This window comes from Carassius auratus, unplaced genomic scaffold (genome assembly GCF_003368295.1).
Source record: "Carassius auratus strain Wakin unplaced genomic scaffold, ASM336829v1 scaf_tig00037710, whole genome shotgun sequence".
Taxonomy (NCBI): Eukaryota; Metazoa; Chordata; class Actinopteri; order Cypriniformes; family Cyprinidae; genus Carassius; species Carassius auratus.
The window spans coordinates 50279-65113 of record NW_020526398.1 but is presented as its reverse complement, the minus strand read 5'-3'; the positions used below and the strand labels follow the sequence as shown (position 1 = coordinate 65113).

Genomic DNA, 14835 nt, shown 5'->3' with positions numbered 1-14835 from the left:
TATCCAGATATTTCATGGTCCTGACAGCAAACGACCTTCGATATTGCCAACAAGCAGACAAGAACAGCACCCTCTGACACGGATGAAAATGATACCCTCAGATAACGGCGAGAAAGGAAAAAGGCATTTGGAGAGAAATCAATGAGCCAGTGAATTGGAAAGATTTCTCTCGTTTCGTCTCTGTGTTCTTGGGAGCCAAATCGTGACACTGAAAATTACAGAGTGATGCAAAATCGCTCTCTGTTACTCGCTGATTAGTAGGACCCTGCCAGATTCCACTGCTATTGGCCTTCGATCTAATGAAATTATGACTAATCGTGTGCTATTTTGGAAGCATGTATGTTGTTTATCCTGGGGAGTCTTATTTTCTAACGCAATTGTTTGGGAGAGAATGTTTTTAGGGGGGTTGACGATTGATTTGTATGCAATCTTCTAAACACTACTGTTACCCATACAGTATACACACTTCAGCCCACTCTTTCTGTCCCACACACACACATCCTTTCAGAACACACACATTGGGCCTTATTTCTGAAACACGAGCAGAGCAAATTTGTGTGTAAACCAATTCTTACGATGTTGAATTGAATAGGACAATTTATGTAAAAATGTTTGTACAAATCAGTTCTGCAGGTGTTTCTTGAATAAGGCCCGTGCAATGTAGGTTTCTGCCTAAGATATGTGATAAAAAAAAAAAAAGAAAAGTAAAGTAGTTTTTCATACCATATATATTGTAACTAGATTCACTGGTTACAAAACAAAATAGAAGTGGACAAGGCTTTCTTCAGTTAGAGGTTGGCACATCTATGGCAACAGACACAGACTGCATGGATCTGATTGGCCGGTCTCCGTCGCCTGGTTTAGAAGCACAACTGCTCTACTTCCTGTCACATCACAGAATGTCCAACTGTTTTAACTGGACAGCTTTCAGACTTCATGGTCGACCAGTAGGAGTCTGAGGAAAATGCCCGGTTGCCTTTGTGTGGTGTCTTAATAAGAGTGAAATGAATAGCATCCATCATCTCTGCTGATCTACAAATTCATAACAGTATCCCAGAGAATGACTTGATTTATAATTGAGATATATATAGGTGAGTTAATGATTTACTTTTCTCTATCAGTCCTCGCAGTAGATTTATTCTGTGCATTTGATCTGTCTATTAATCAAAGTAATGAAGTAGAAATGCGTATACTACCGTTGAAAAAAGTTTGGGGTCGGTAAATATTTTTTTTAAACCAACCCCCCAGTAAAAACAGCTGAAAATTATTACAATTCAAAATTACTGATTTCTAACTTAAAGTATTTTAAAAAGTAATTTATTCCTTTAATTGTGAATGTTCATTTTCAGCATCCAGAACTTCAATCTACAGTGTCACATGATCTTTCAGAAATCATTTTACTACCCTGATTTGGTGCTCAAACAGCATTTTTTTAAAATATATTGTTAATGTTGAAAACAGTTGCTGCTTAATATTTTTATGAAAACTGTGGTATTTCTTTGATAATTCATTTAAAATAGAGAATCTTTTATAATAGTAACATTATTTTTACTGTAAAGTTTTGATCAGTTTAATGTGTCTGCTGACTATTTTTTTTTTTACCACCACACCACCCAAAAAATAAAATTAAAAAAATTCTGATCTCAACAATAATGTACGTAGGAATATTCTAAAAAGTGCAAATGTTCTAAGAAGTATTAATGTTTCTGTTAACTTTTACTTCCTCACTTCTTAAAAAAAGAAAAAAAAGAAAATGTTACATTATTGGTACTGTTACAAGCTTGTTTAAACCAGTTTTCTTTTTCAGCAGGGCTTGAAAATCTAAATATAAGACAATCGATGTGAGCCTTAAATGTGTTTTTAAATCAAAAATAATCCTGATAGCTTTTTGGCTTTATGAACGTGAAATGCTGATGAAGTAATGTGCCATGAGATTAGGTTCACGTCTGCCTTTTTCCTGGCTATGCATATTTATCAGATATAACAAGAAATACGAATACCCTTGTCCATTTTAACAAGGTGCCATATAGTTAATATAATGTTCTTGCAACAGTTTTTTTTTTAATTCACACCAAGCATGATAACTAGTGAAAAGTGAAAATATAGTTGTAAAAATCATTCTCAATATTAAAGAATAGTCCACAGAGTACACACCACAGCTATAACGATAGATAGAGGCACAGAGAATCAATATCGTTGGAATCAATTTCAAAGCATTAATGATAAATGATTAAAACATTGACAGCTAATCAGAATCCATCCTACTATAACGGACTTGAGAATTTAAAGCGGCTCTTGAGTGTGTGCTTAAATGCTAATATGGTTATCTTTGTAGTTATCATTCTTGGTGTGAACAGCTTTGAGCTCTTTGTCCAGGCCAAGCACAGACATCACTTCCTCCTCTATTTTGAATTCTCCTGGCTGCATGTTTAAACATCGTACTTAAGCCTTTCTGATGGGCAGTATATTGATTTCCTCCCCCCCCCCCTGACATCTCGTGAGCTCAGACCAATGACTTAATTCTACACAAATCCCACATCACTGTTTTCACACCAAAACAAGTCATTCATAAGCAGTGGGGAAGGTCTTGTTTTCCTCACACCAGCGGAGGGATGAAGACATTTAGCTGAAGGACAGAGGTATTTAAAGAGAGCACTACAAGTGATTCAAAGGCCATTTGAGACAAAACAGCTACTGTACACTGAAACAGCTCTGTTAAGAAACACTAACACCTTGATATCGAACTGAATCTTGACTAAATTAAACCATTTTTTAAAGTGGTTTAGTCACTAAAAGCAGTATTCACAGCACAGTGCTATCAGTGTTATGGAGTTATTGTGCTATGAATGTATTTATTTACGCTTTGTTAGTAGCTTTTAGCTTTTTATTTACTAGCTTCTAATCATTTAGTGGAGTTTATTTGTATGGAGCCCTAGACATGACATGTGGGGGGCTTCAGAATTTCGGTAATTTCTTTATTTATTTTGTATTTATTTATGTTATTGTGGCCATGTTGTAGTAATTTGTTCCTTAATCTTAATTTAACAAGGGAATGATTTAATTAAATGTGGCCAACAAATTATTAATATCTATTTTTCCCACCACATGTCATGTGCAGGACTCCATGCAATTCACTTTTGTTTTCCCCAGCAGTGCAACATCCGATATAAATGTCCTGCTCGTGTGAAAGTTATAAAGCTTTTCTTACCATTTACTAAAACTGTCAATTGTGTTAAAATATTGGAGGAAAACAATGTTTATATTAAATAATTTCTATTAAATAATATGTGGTTCGGTAATGCTGAATGCTGCATGCTTTGCATTTAACATTTTCACATTTTCAATTTACTGGATGGGATGGCCGTGTTTCTTGAAATAAGACAGGAGATGAGTGGAACACACACACGGCATCAAGGGAGCAGAAATCTGCTTGCCTAGCTTGTTTGAATCTCTCTGGTTAGCGCATGTTGCAGCCCGTCTACATTCGTAATGGGCAGAAAATCTTTGATGGCTTAGAGCAGCAATTATAGCAACATCAATGAATAGATTTAGATGGGTCAAAACGAGTCGATGGATTGATTTTGATGGTTAAAAGGTTGAATAAATAATGCAGGACCTTTGTGTGTAAATGTAACTGACCAGTAGATTTCCATTAAGCTTAATACAGTTGGGTTCAAAAACCTGAGACTTTCTCATTTTCACACTCTTTTCCCCTTTGCAAATTATATTATCAGCCTGAAAACACAATTTAGAGTTAAAAAAAACAAAACAAAAAATATAAGAATTTCTTCGTGTTTGGTACAGTATGTCCTTGTCTTACTTTAACAGCAGCAGCACTCCAGCTGACATGGATACAGTAAATTTACTCCTGACTAGTGACTACTGTCTATAGCAGATATTGTATGTAAAGCTCACTGCCATAATGGCCTCATTGCTGTTTGCATCGGAACAATCTACTCTGAATTATGCATTCACACATTTATAATTTTAGTTTTTGGGGAGTTTGGGGAATGGAAAAGGTTTAAACTCCAGTGCATATGTTGTGAATGGCATTTCAAAGAATCGACAATAGCATTATAAAGTAAATGAACACTGACACTCCCTTTGTTCCTAATAGCAGTCTCTTGCTGATCAAAAGCTTGGCGCTGTGTAATTTTGCTCCTTATGTTAATGATTGCATGGTTGCTTTCAGGACCAAATGAAATTCCCCTAATTAATTTTAGATTAAAAATAGTTGCCCTAGCCTTCTCCTCTGTTATCAAATAATCTGTCAGCATGGAGCAGAAGCTAAAGCCACTGTGTTTTTGTTTTGATAGGTTCAAGTGTGTTTACTCTTCTGTATTCTTTCCTGTCCTGTTGGGTTTTATTCTCTATCTTTCACTTAAAGGCTTTTATGCTTCATGCTATTGTTTTCCATTAACTGTCCTTTGTCTTTGTCTTTTTTTCATTTTCTCTCCTTCGCTTTTCAGATGTGCTCACAGACCATTTAAAACTTAATCTCGACCAAGCCTTTCTGTTCTCTCTGCTTGCGTGGTTCAGCTCTACTGAGGTGTGGTAACTGGCTCCATCTGCTCCAAAACTCCGGAAGCCATTTTGGCTCGCTCAGGACATTTGGATTAACTGCTTTAACCACACAATGGTGTATTTTTTATAATACACCTTGGCTTCACGCAAAAGGTGCTACCTACTTGTAAACATGAACACTTGGCAAGCTGGTGCCGTGTCAAGAGTAAGCTAGACGCCCGCAGACATGAATGACTTTTTTTTTTCTCTGATGTTACTGGGTAGCACAGCTAGTATCTTACCATTCATCTAGATTTTGAAGAAAGGTTTAAGAGCTAATCTTTAATAATAACAAGAACAAGAACAAGAACAACAAGAAGATAAAATCACTGTAATCTACTAACTAAGAGTACATAAATCCATTAAATAAATAAATAAATGTAATATAAAAAAACAACAACAACTGTGCAGACATTTTGCTCTTTTAAGAACTGATCTGAGTAGAAGTTAAAGAGTAATCTGTTTTACCTTTTGGATTCAATTTGCTGTTCAGTACCACTATTTCAATGTACACTTTCATGCTTTTTTTTTCCAGATCACAAATTTCCTTTTTATCATTGGTGGAGAGCTCATAAGGTTTGACATTTAAGTCCAAAGTAAACATTGCAAAACCACAAAATAATTGTCACAATTGGAGTGGGTGGCAATGCAAGTTTCTGTATTGAACTGCAATACCACACAAAGGATTAACAGTCAACCAAATTTAATTTTTATACTGCATTTATAGAACCCTTAAGAACATGTTGAAAGCAAAGCAAATAAACACTGTTTGCTTCCTTCTTGTCTCCTAGGGAAAACACGTAATAAGCTCCAAGAATTTATTTCAGTCTATTGATTGAATAAGGCCTAACAGACCGCACATCGAAATAGACCTCGCTTTCCCCCTCTCTCTTTCAAAGAATTGTAGGCCGTTTAAACCAAATGTCAGAATGGCAAAAACAAGAGATCAATAGTAATTAGGAATATTTTAATGCTATTGCTTGATGTCTTAAATGTTATATGAAGTTTTAAGTTTTTTTATTTCGGGGTTTTGGGACAGTGAAGTAATATTACTCAAAGATTTCTTTTAAATCAGAGCACAGCAGAAGAAATAAACTTGTGGTGTCAATTAACGGCTCAGTGTCCCTAGACAGCATTGTATCGCAAGCCATCAATATTTCGCTAACCACTGCAAAACAAACAAATCACTTTAAACATTTTCAACTTTCTGACTGGGCCTTTAATGTTGCCTCTCATCAAATCATTCATTTTCTGCCTTTTTGTTTTCTCGCTTGCTGAATGGAACCAAGAGAAATGTAATCACAGCTGGCTCAGCTTGTAAATTCTCTGTTTCAGATGACGTGCGATGAATGATGGCGTCTTGATGCCTTCATTTGAAATGAGAGAATAGACAGGAGGCAACCACGCACTGACAAGTTCACAATAAATTGCATGCAAATGAGGACATGTGGATTATTGCATTCTGGGTAGCGAGTGAGATGAGCAGCACTGGTAGCCATGTTTATGAGGTGTGATGCAAACAAGAGGCAGTAATGAGAGTTGATCAAGCGTGACAAGGTGCAGAAAAACACTCAGCGTGCATATAAGCAAATGCGCAAATACAGCCCTTCAGGAATAACTTCTTGGCTCATAGTTGAGTGAGCGCTTACTGACTGGAAATATCTTGTGGAGGTTTGGTTGAGAGCGGAGTCGGGGGTTTTAAATAAGAATTACTTACTTGTAAGACTTTCAGCTGCCACAGTTTTGTCAGTTTCCTGACAAGTTGTTTTTGTTTTCCTTCTGTTTTGGAGCCTTTTAGAGCCTTTTGACTTTGTTGGAATTCACATTGATTTCACAAGATGTGGACACAAGAATATGCTCTTTTATATGCAATTCTTTAGGCTGCCCCTTGGAGTTTATTCACAATTAATTGTGATAAATTCAGCTGTCAGAAGTTATTAAAAAAATTATAAAAAAATAAAAATAAAAATCTCACTGTATATTTAGAGTGGTGGTTCTCTAAAAATAATGCCACCCATTAGATTAATGTGTAATTTTGTGTGGTTTTAATGTGTAAAGGAACATTTTAATGTGTTTAATGTGTTGATTGCATGAATATTTCACTTCTTTGTTCAAACAATCATTCGTACGATAAAATGCATTTGCATCTCAAAGTGCTTGTATAATGCAAAATTACAGAGTGATGCCTTGAGGACAGGACAAAGCATTTGATTTGTTTAAATATATCTGCACATTAGTGTGAATGCACCCTATTAAACATGCTGCAGTCTATGATGTCATCACCGTGAGAGAAAAATACATGGTATGGGTGTTCACGGTTTGTGTGTGTTCACTACTGTGTGTGTGCACTTTGGATGGGTTAAACGCAGAGCATGAATTCTGAGTATGGGTCACCATACTTGGCTGAATGTAACGTCACTTCACTATTTAAAGTTGTGGATCTTGAAGTTTATTTAGATTTTGGGCTTTTTTAGCCAGCATTATGGTCAGGTCAGTTCATTTGTATTGTTTCGTTGTTTCAAATCAAAGAATCATACCACAATGTCTCGAAGACATCAGTGACTGTGGCAATAAGAAAAAAAAAAAAGCATAACATGTTTAGGTAATGAACCGAAAAACCTTGAGAGAAGCCAGGCTCAGCTGGAAGAGTCTCCTCTGACTCCTCTGACATTAGGATGAGGCACGCTGTATCTAACCATACTGCCTTACTTACCACACTACTGTCTTCAGATTGAATAGCAACATCTTTCACTTTAATTATGGAACGGATCTTGGAATTTAGCCAAGTCTTGTGGTTAAGGAGTAGTCTACTGCAATCTGCTCTAGCGATTCGCTGAGTCATGGATGTGGCTGTAGCCACTTTCAGGCCATTACAATAAAGATCACAGTCTCATGGGAGAGATGTAGAGAAGGGAAAAAAAAAAGTGGAGTGAGATTAAGTGAAAGATGGCGAGATGGTTCTCGTCCGTCTAGAGCAACCTCCAGTTAAGTCAGTGTTTTTGTGCCAAAACATAATGCAAATGATCCTCTGTTGAGCACTGTGGAGAAATTACATTCCATAGACGGCAGCTTGCAATGTCTAGCTGACATTGACATTGATTTCATTAGTATTCGGTTGATTGTAGATGGAAACGTGCCCAATGATGTTCAAAGAGGAATCATTTGTTTGGCTGTTTGCCTGGACTTTAGAGATTTTTTTGACGTCTCTGTGAACTTCATTTAAAGTGGGATCAGTTTCAGATATTTCATCTGTAAAGGGAGATTTGCTTACATCGATACACAGAGACATGAAATTAGTAGAGAGGGAAAAATAAGTTGGAAGTTTGATTGCTCACACCAAACACATAAACACTCTCAATGCTGTATTAAACTGCCACCAGCGTTGGATTATGTGAAGGCTGTACTGAAAAACCATAACCTCAAAATAGACTCTCATTGTGGACTGAAGCTCTGCTTCATGAAGAGCCGTGTAATTGCTCTCAGGTTTGAGAGGTCTTGCTATGACCTCTTCCAGCGGAATGGGATACGTCCTAGATGTGCATAGAAGAGGTTGCTTCTTTGAGAAGAATTTTGCAAGCTGGATTATAGAGTTTTGTGATGGCAGATCTATATTGTCTTAGCAAAGGAACCAGCAAAGTAAAAACACACACAGGAGCGTGATTAAAAATGTGGTGTAATGTCACACAATTGCTAATAGCAGCAAAGTGGGGAATTGTAAAATGAGCAATTTTAGTCTGATTGCTATTGTTTGTGAAACTATTTTTAGCTTGACAAGCTTTCTTAAAAATATGGATCCAACCAAAGAAGTGCATCTGCTAAATGAAAGATACTGATTTTTACATGTTTTCTTAGCATAAATGTCAAGTGGCACAAATGGATCTCAGTTATCTGTAGATTTATTTGTAAAATTTGTAAAATTACCAGCATGCTTATCCCTGGGTGCATTTAGTTTTTATTTCTGTAGCACGAAAATTTTGAAAACTATTTGAAATCTTTTATTAATCCAATTATTATTGATTGCATTACTGAATTTAGGTGTAAAAATATGTTAATATGCGCTAACGTGTTAAGTAATCCTATCTTTCCATCATCCTTTAACAAAATATTGAAAGTGAGAGGGCATGAAGACCGGTTGAGCTGTTTGAAGAAAGAAAAGTGTTTGTTGGAAGATACTGTGTAATTTTACTGATGAAAAGAAAAGCAAAAAAAGTGTGAGAGGAATATTCACTGCTGTACTCCTAAAGATATGAAACCTTCACATTCCAGCCACACACAGATCACCGTCTGTTATTGATTTATAATCTCTAGAGTGGCCATTCTTCCCTCCCTCCCTTCTCTTTACTTTATTCTCTGTTTCCTTCTTTCCGCTTGCCTACGTGGAACTATAGATCATAATTGAATTACTGAGGTAGAGGGGACATATAATCATCCAGATGGAGTGAGCCGACTGATTTGAAAGACAGGCAAATAATCATATCTTTCCCTTTATTATTCCTGCCGGCTTGGGCATGTATTGAATAAACTCAGCACGTAATGTAACTGCTTTCTGCATAATTCCATATAATACAGTTATGTCCTGATTCCTAATTCACTGATTTTTAAATTTCCTGTGGATTATTACAGCGCTACTATACATGCTGATTGATTTATTTGCTCCAATAAATTAATCATGCGTTTAATAAACAATATTAACAAAATGAATGTAATTTGACGGAGGGCCATTTTGTAATTAAAGACCAGGGACAACAGGAACACTGAGATATACCTGTTTTTTTTTTTTCATACAAACAAATAAACAGGTGTTAAATTGGGCCAGAATGATTCAGAGCTGTGTCCAGCCACCTTTTGTTCAAAATAGACAAAAATGTTGGCTGTTTGTCTCTTGAGTTTTTTTTCATTTCTTGTATGCTGCTATAGTCCAATTTTAAACACTTGCTGTAGACTTAAAAATCACTCTTAAAAGCATAGCACTGAAACCCTATTGTAATCGTTGGAATGGCCAAGGATCAGCAATCTCCATCTAAAACTGATGGGGCAGACCAAACTGTAAGTTGTAGAAATTTGGTGGGATTGTAGTACTCAAACTGTGTACAACGTCACTAAGACTCCCCCCAGTCGGCCAGACAGTGGCGCTACAGCCATCAAAAGTACGAAATCGCTCAAATCTCCTAACCTGTTTAGTCTCAAGCGTATTATATCATTGGAATCACTGGTTCACGATGCATTAAACACATGCCTCAGCAAAAACCTGCTTTTACTAAAATGACTATAACTCTTGAATGGAAAGAAATATTTTTGCCAAACTCGAACATGTAGTTCAGTCTGAGGTCACAGTAAATAAAGATGCTATGATTTTGGCCACTTGGTGGCTCTGCATCATATCAATCTAAACAAGCATGCAACATTTTATGGAAATTGGGCAAAAAAAGGCACTATAATAAATAAATGTTAAAAACACAATTTCTATAGTAAATTCCCTGAAATTGCATTTGTAACCACTAGATGGAAGCAGAGAACCACTTATTTGGTCCTTTTACTCACTGATATGCTTTTGACATTTGGATCCACATTTAGACATTCTGAAATCAATATTATTACATTTCGAATTAAATTTTGTCAGTTTACCAATTGATTTATACAGACATTTTAAAGTTTGTTTGTTTCAATACAAGGCCAACATTCATAAATATATTCAATTAGAGTTAGGGGTGCACGATAAATATTGTCCGATAATTAATGCGCATCTCGTCAGTAAAGCCGGTTCTCTAATCAGCGGTAAATTCCATCAGGTGCATGATTTCACATAGAGCAGCTGTTACTACACGGAGCCGTTGTTAACTGAGAAGATGCGCAAATAAACGCTGAAAAGGAACGTGGATTTGCGCAGCTTCTCAGTTAACAATGGCTCCTCTATAACAGCTGCTCTATAAGTAACAGCTGCTCTATGTGAAATCACGCACCTGATGGAATTAACCGCTGACTAGAGAACCGGCTTTACTGACGAGATGCGCATTAATTATCGGACGATATTTATTGCGCACCCCTAATTAGAGTTCAAAAATCTTGCATTATTATCTGAATACATTAGAGTATACATTTTGTGTCAATTTAATAATTTTCTTAAACATAGTCACAATGAAACTGCATTTGACATCTAAATTAAATACACTATACTGCTGGAAAGTTTAAAGTGAGCTCTTTAATTTATTAAAGAAATTTATTCAGTAGGGAGGCATTAAACAAGTCAAAATAACAACAAAAATAATAATGTTTGTGTGTGTGTGCCAGAAGATTTCTGTTTCAAATGATCAATTAATTTTTTGAGAAACAAAAAAAAAAAAGATTTTTTTTTTTTTTTTGGATAATAAGAAATATTTATTGGGCAGCAAATCAACATATTACAATGACTTTTGAAAGATAATTTGGCACTGAACATTGGGGTAATGGCTGCTAGACATTTCTTTAAAAAAGAAAAACTTTTAACCCTCAATAATCTCCATCATTATTGACAGATTTTCCTTATGAGCGAATCCACTGCCTTCATCTCACAGCGACTGGCTGACACCCACCGTATAGCATTTCTCAACTTTTTAATGTTCTCTCCACTTTCCCTGCTTGTCAATCCCATAATCCTCTGCGTGAGTCAGCTCCAGTAGAGAATGCATTGAAAATGCACATTCGACTCTGCGCCAGTGAACATGTACAGCTGAGACAATCTGATATCAGCAACTAGTTGAAGTATGCCACACTCAGAACTAAATACTGTTGAGTCAGTGTGCAGCTCTGACACAGAGGAAACTTGTGAGCTCAAGCATCTGTCAACAAGTCTGCTTGTGCTGTAAAAGATAGAGATCGTCGATAAAAACTCTTTTACTACAAGCAGTTTAAAGGGTCATGAAACATTAAACTACATTTTCTGAGATTTTAACAAAGGTGTGTGTTGCACATTGTAGAAGATCAGTATATCAGCACATTAAATTAGCATATTTCATCTTACTGGCAACATTAATTTTATTCTGTTTGTTTACCACCGCGAGAAACAAAGTTTGGACGTGCTTTATGTTTGCTCATGTTTAAAGCTTGTTGCCAAATGTCTTCATCGGCCCCACTGTGAAATTGCATTACACAGTCAGTGAATATTAATTGATGGCATTTGGTATTGGACAAACAAAGTAAGTGAGAGATGTGTGTGTGTGTGTGTGTGTGTTTGAAAGGTCTTGGAATAATAGTGTGTTGAACGAGAGATCCATGATCACTGGAGCACAGTTGAAAGTGAGCTGGATAGTAACAGATGTTTTCTCCTGGGAAACAGAAAGAGCGTGTGGCTCTTTTTGTCTGGTGTGTGGGTGTTGGACAGGAGTGTATGCTACAAGAGGACAGAGATAGTGTATGTAAATGTGAGTGTGTGCGTAGCTTGAAATGTTTTTTTTTTTTTTTGTGGGATTTTTGTAGATGTGGGTGCTTCACCCCACAGTGGATGTTTATTTGTGGGACGGTAATAGAAAAAGCGTACCCAACCGTGCATCTTTCTGCACTTTAAGGGGGTCATAAACACCCAGGATGCTTTCTTGCGTTTAACAGCTGTTAGACGAGTGCAATGGAATGGAACATCTCAGGATCTCAAGACATTTTAACAACTTGTCACTATAGTCATTTATAATGAAGACGTACATTTTACAGTACTTTGTGTGAACACTCAGTACACTCAAGATGTTTGTGCCACCGCCTGCTTCGTCTTGCCTTCTTTTTTTTTTTTTTTGACATGATGTTTTAAATGTATTATGCCTATTATTACTGTAATAATACAAAACAGTACATCAGTAGGTTGGCATATTTTATATTATCTCAGCTGATGAAATGACAGTAAACTGTAAAACCTAAAATGCGGCTTACCGTATTTTAAAGGTAAAATTCTGGCAACAACAGCAGCTGTTTTTTTTACCGTAAATTGTATTATTTTTTTTCCCCGTGTGTGTGTGTGTGTGTGTGTGTGTGTGTGTGTGTATATATATATATATATATATATATATATATATATATATATATATATATATTATAGGTTTAAAAATAATATTACTACTATATAATATTACTAATAATATTACTTTTACTGTATACTTGTTCAAATAAATTCAACCTTGGTGAGCATAAACTAATAATAAATAAATAAATTGTATCATGAATATGATTTATTATGAAGATTATTAAATATCATATTTAGATTTCAGAGTATGAAAGAACTTTCAAGCTGTTAATTAGGAGATGGTTTCATCTAAAACAATTTCCCATGGAATTATTACAGCAACATTCATCCTGAGGTTAGGGATGATAACACATAATCTAAATGATAATGAAACATACATTTTTAATAGGACTGGACAATATATTGACTTCAGAGGTATTTATTTATTTTTTTGTTTATATTTGTATTTTTTTATTAAATTAGAATAAAATAAACATCTGATGCATGTGCACATGAAGACAAATTCAGACAGCGTGGACAGAACTCAACTGCACACCTTGTGTGTATGACCCATAATTGTATTTTTCTGCTCTCTGTTATCTTTGCAGGGAGAAGGAGCGAAATCTCACCCAGGCAGGACAGCCTGTGATCCAGCCTCAGCGTCCAGACGGTGCTAGATTCACTGGTGGAGGCTTCAGTTTTAAACAGCACAACAGGATGACACTTCAAGCTTTGGAACAACAGTCCTGATGCCCGCCAGACCCCTCTGAGGACCCTCTTCACCCATCATCGCCTCTTGATAGACCGTATTTTCTCCTATTTATTCAGCTCTATTGGTGCTGGCCAACTACACAGTCAGCTGCTGCAAGTCATGCACTAAAGTCAGTTCTTTTTGCCTTCTAGAATAAATAAAGTCTATTGTTTTCACTCAAAAGTTTCTGTTTCATTCTGCACTAAACACTTACACAGATCCACACGCAAACACAGTCTCTGTTTGCCTCTCTAGTCCTCTGTTTATCTGTGTTGCTCTCAGATGTAGTGTACTCTGGTTTTCTAGTGTGCAGGTGTTGTTGGCTGCTGACTATAATATGACACTGGGTGTACATGTTGCCTTCGTCAACACCCTTGTACATGTGGGTTTTTTTTTTTTTTTTTGGATTTGTAAGTGCATGCAATGAATTGTACTCTGGTTGGTCTAAGAGCCTATATACTGTAATGGTTTCTAAGCCATTTTGGACATACAATCACATACTAAACCCTATTGAGCTGACTTAGTGTCAACTGCCTACATAAGCAGCATCCTAACTGAAAAATGAAGTCTCATAAGTATCCAATTTGGAACGCGCTACATAAACAGAAGCTCTTTGCATCAAATAGTCCTCTTTGCATGAAGTGCACAATTTGGCTTTAGCATTCTGCAAAGCTTAGGGCAAAATGATATGCATAAAAATAACATAAGTTTTGGGTTTACAGTGTATTTTTATCGGGGCTTGAAAGCAGAAAAATCAAATAAAAATACAATCGGTACACTCCGAGCAGAATCAATATTTTTATGTTTCTGTTCCTGCGTTCCTCTGTATTATTATCGCCTCGTAAACAGTTTGCCTATACTATGGATCCTTAAAAGCATGAAGTAGATTCTTTCCTGTCACTAGTGAAGGCCTTTTCACATTCTTGTGGTATCATCAGCCAATCAAAGATGGTAGCATGCAAGCCATGTGCTTCTGAGATCTACCATTGGAGATGAATGCTAATGCTAATGGATAGCTGCATTCAGTTAATACACACAAACATTCAAGTGTTTGTCCCAGATCTTTGTCTAGTATTGTACTTAAGTATGTGCTTGTATTGTAGACCCATTGGTGAATCATTGTGTATTCTTTGGGTTATTCTGGTTCCTTGTTTGTTATGTTTGGCTTTTTGCTTTGTAGTTTGCTCATTTCAAACAGTTGCACTTGGGTTCTATAACTTCGCTCTGCCTAAGCTTTTGTTACAGAAGGCAACACAACCGTGCTGCGTACCTTTTGAACCGGCTTCGTTTTGGAAGCGCAGCTTTGATGCCCTAAAAGGCTGCCTACATAGATACCTCACCAGGTTTAGAAAAAAGAGCCACTGTTGACAGGTTGCTCAATTCTGTCTTGCAGATTACAGAACTGATGAGTCACTTGAGCAGAATGAAATGTCAAGTGTGTCAGTTTCAGGTTTTGATATGTGCTGCATGACTGCAAGTTCAAATCATTTCCGAAGTATATGTGTTTATTAACCGATATAACATAAGCAAGTGGATGAATGAGTGAATTGGATGCTTT

At 36.3% G+C, this 14835-nt stretch overlaps 1 protein-coding gene across 1 annotated transcript in view; it reads left to right on the top strand.

Annotated features, from left to right (window-relative positions):
• Nucleotides 1-13454, top strand: part of LOC113083312 (cilia- and flagella-associated protein 58) — an 88242-nt gene extending 74788 nt beyond the window's left edge. Inside the window, exon 18 of the mRNA XM_026254463.1 lies at nucleotides 13135-13454. Coding sequence (XP_026110248.1) covers nucleotides 13135-13276 — 142 coding nt within the window. The 3' untranslated portion in view covers nucleotides 13277-13454. The remainder of the gene's footprint in view (nucleotides 1-13134) is intronic.
• Nucleotides 13455-14835: the final 1381 nt, after the last annotated feature.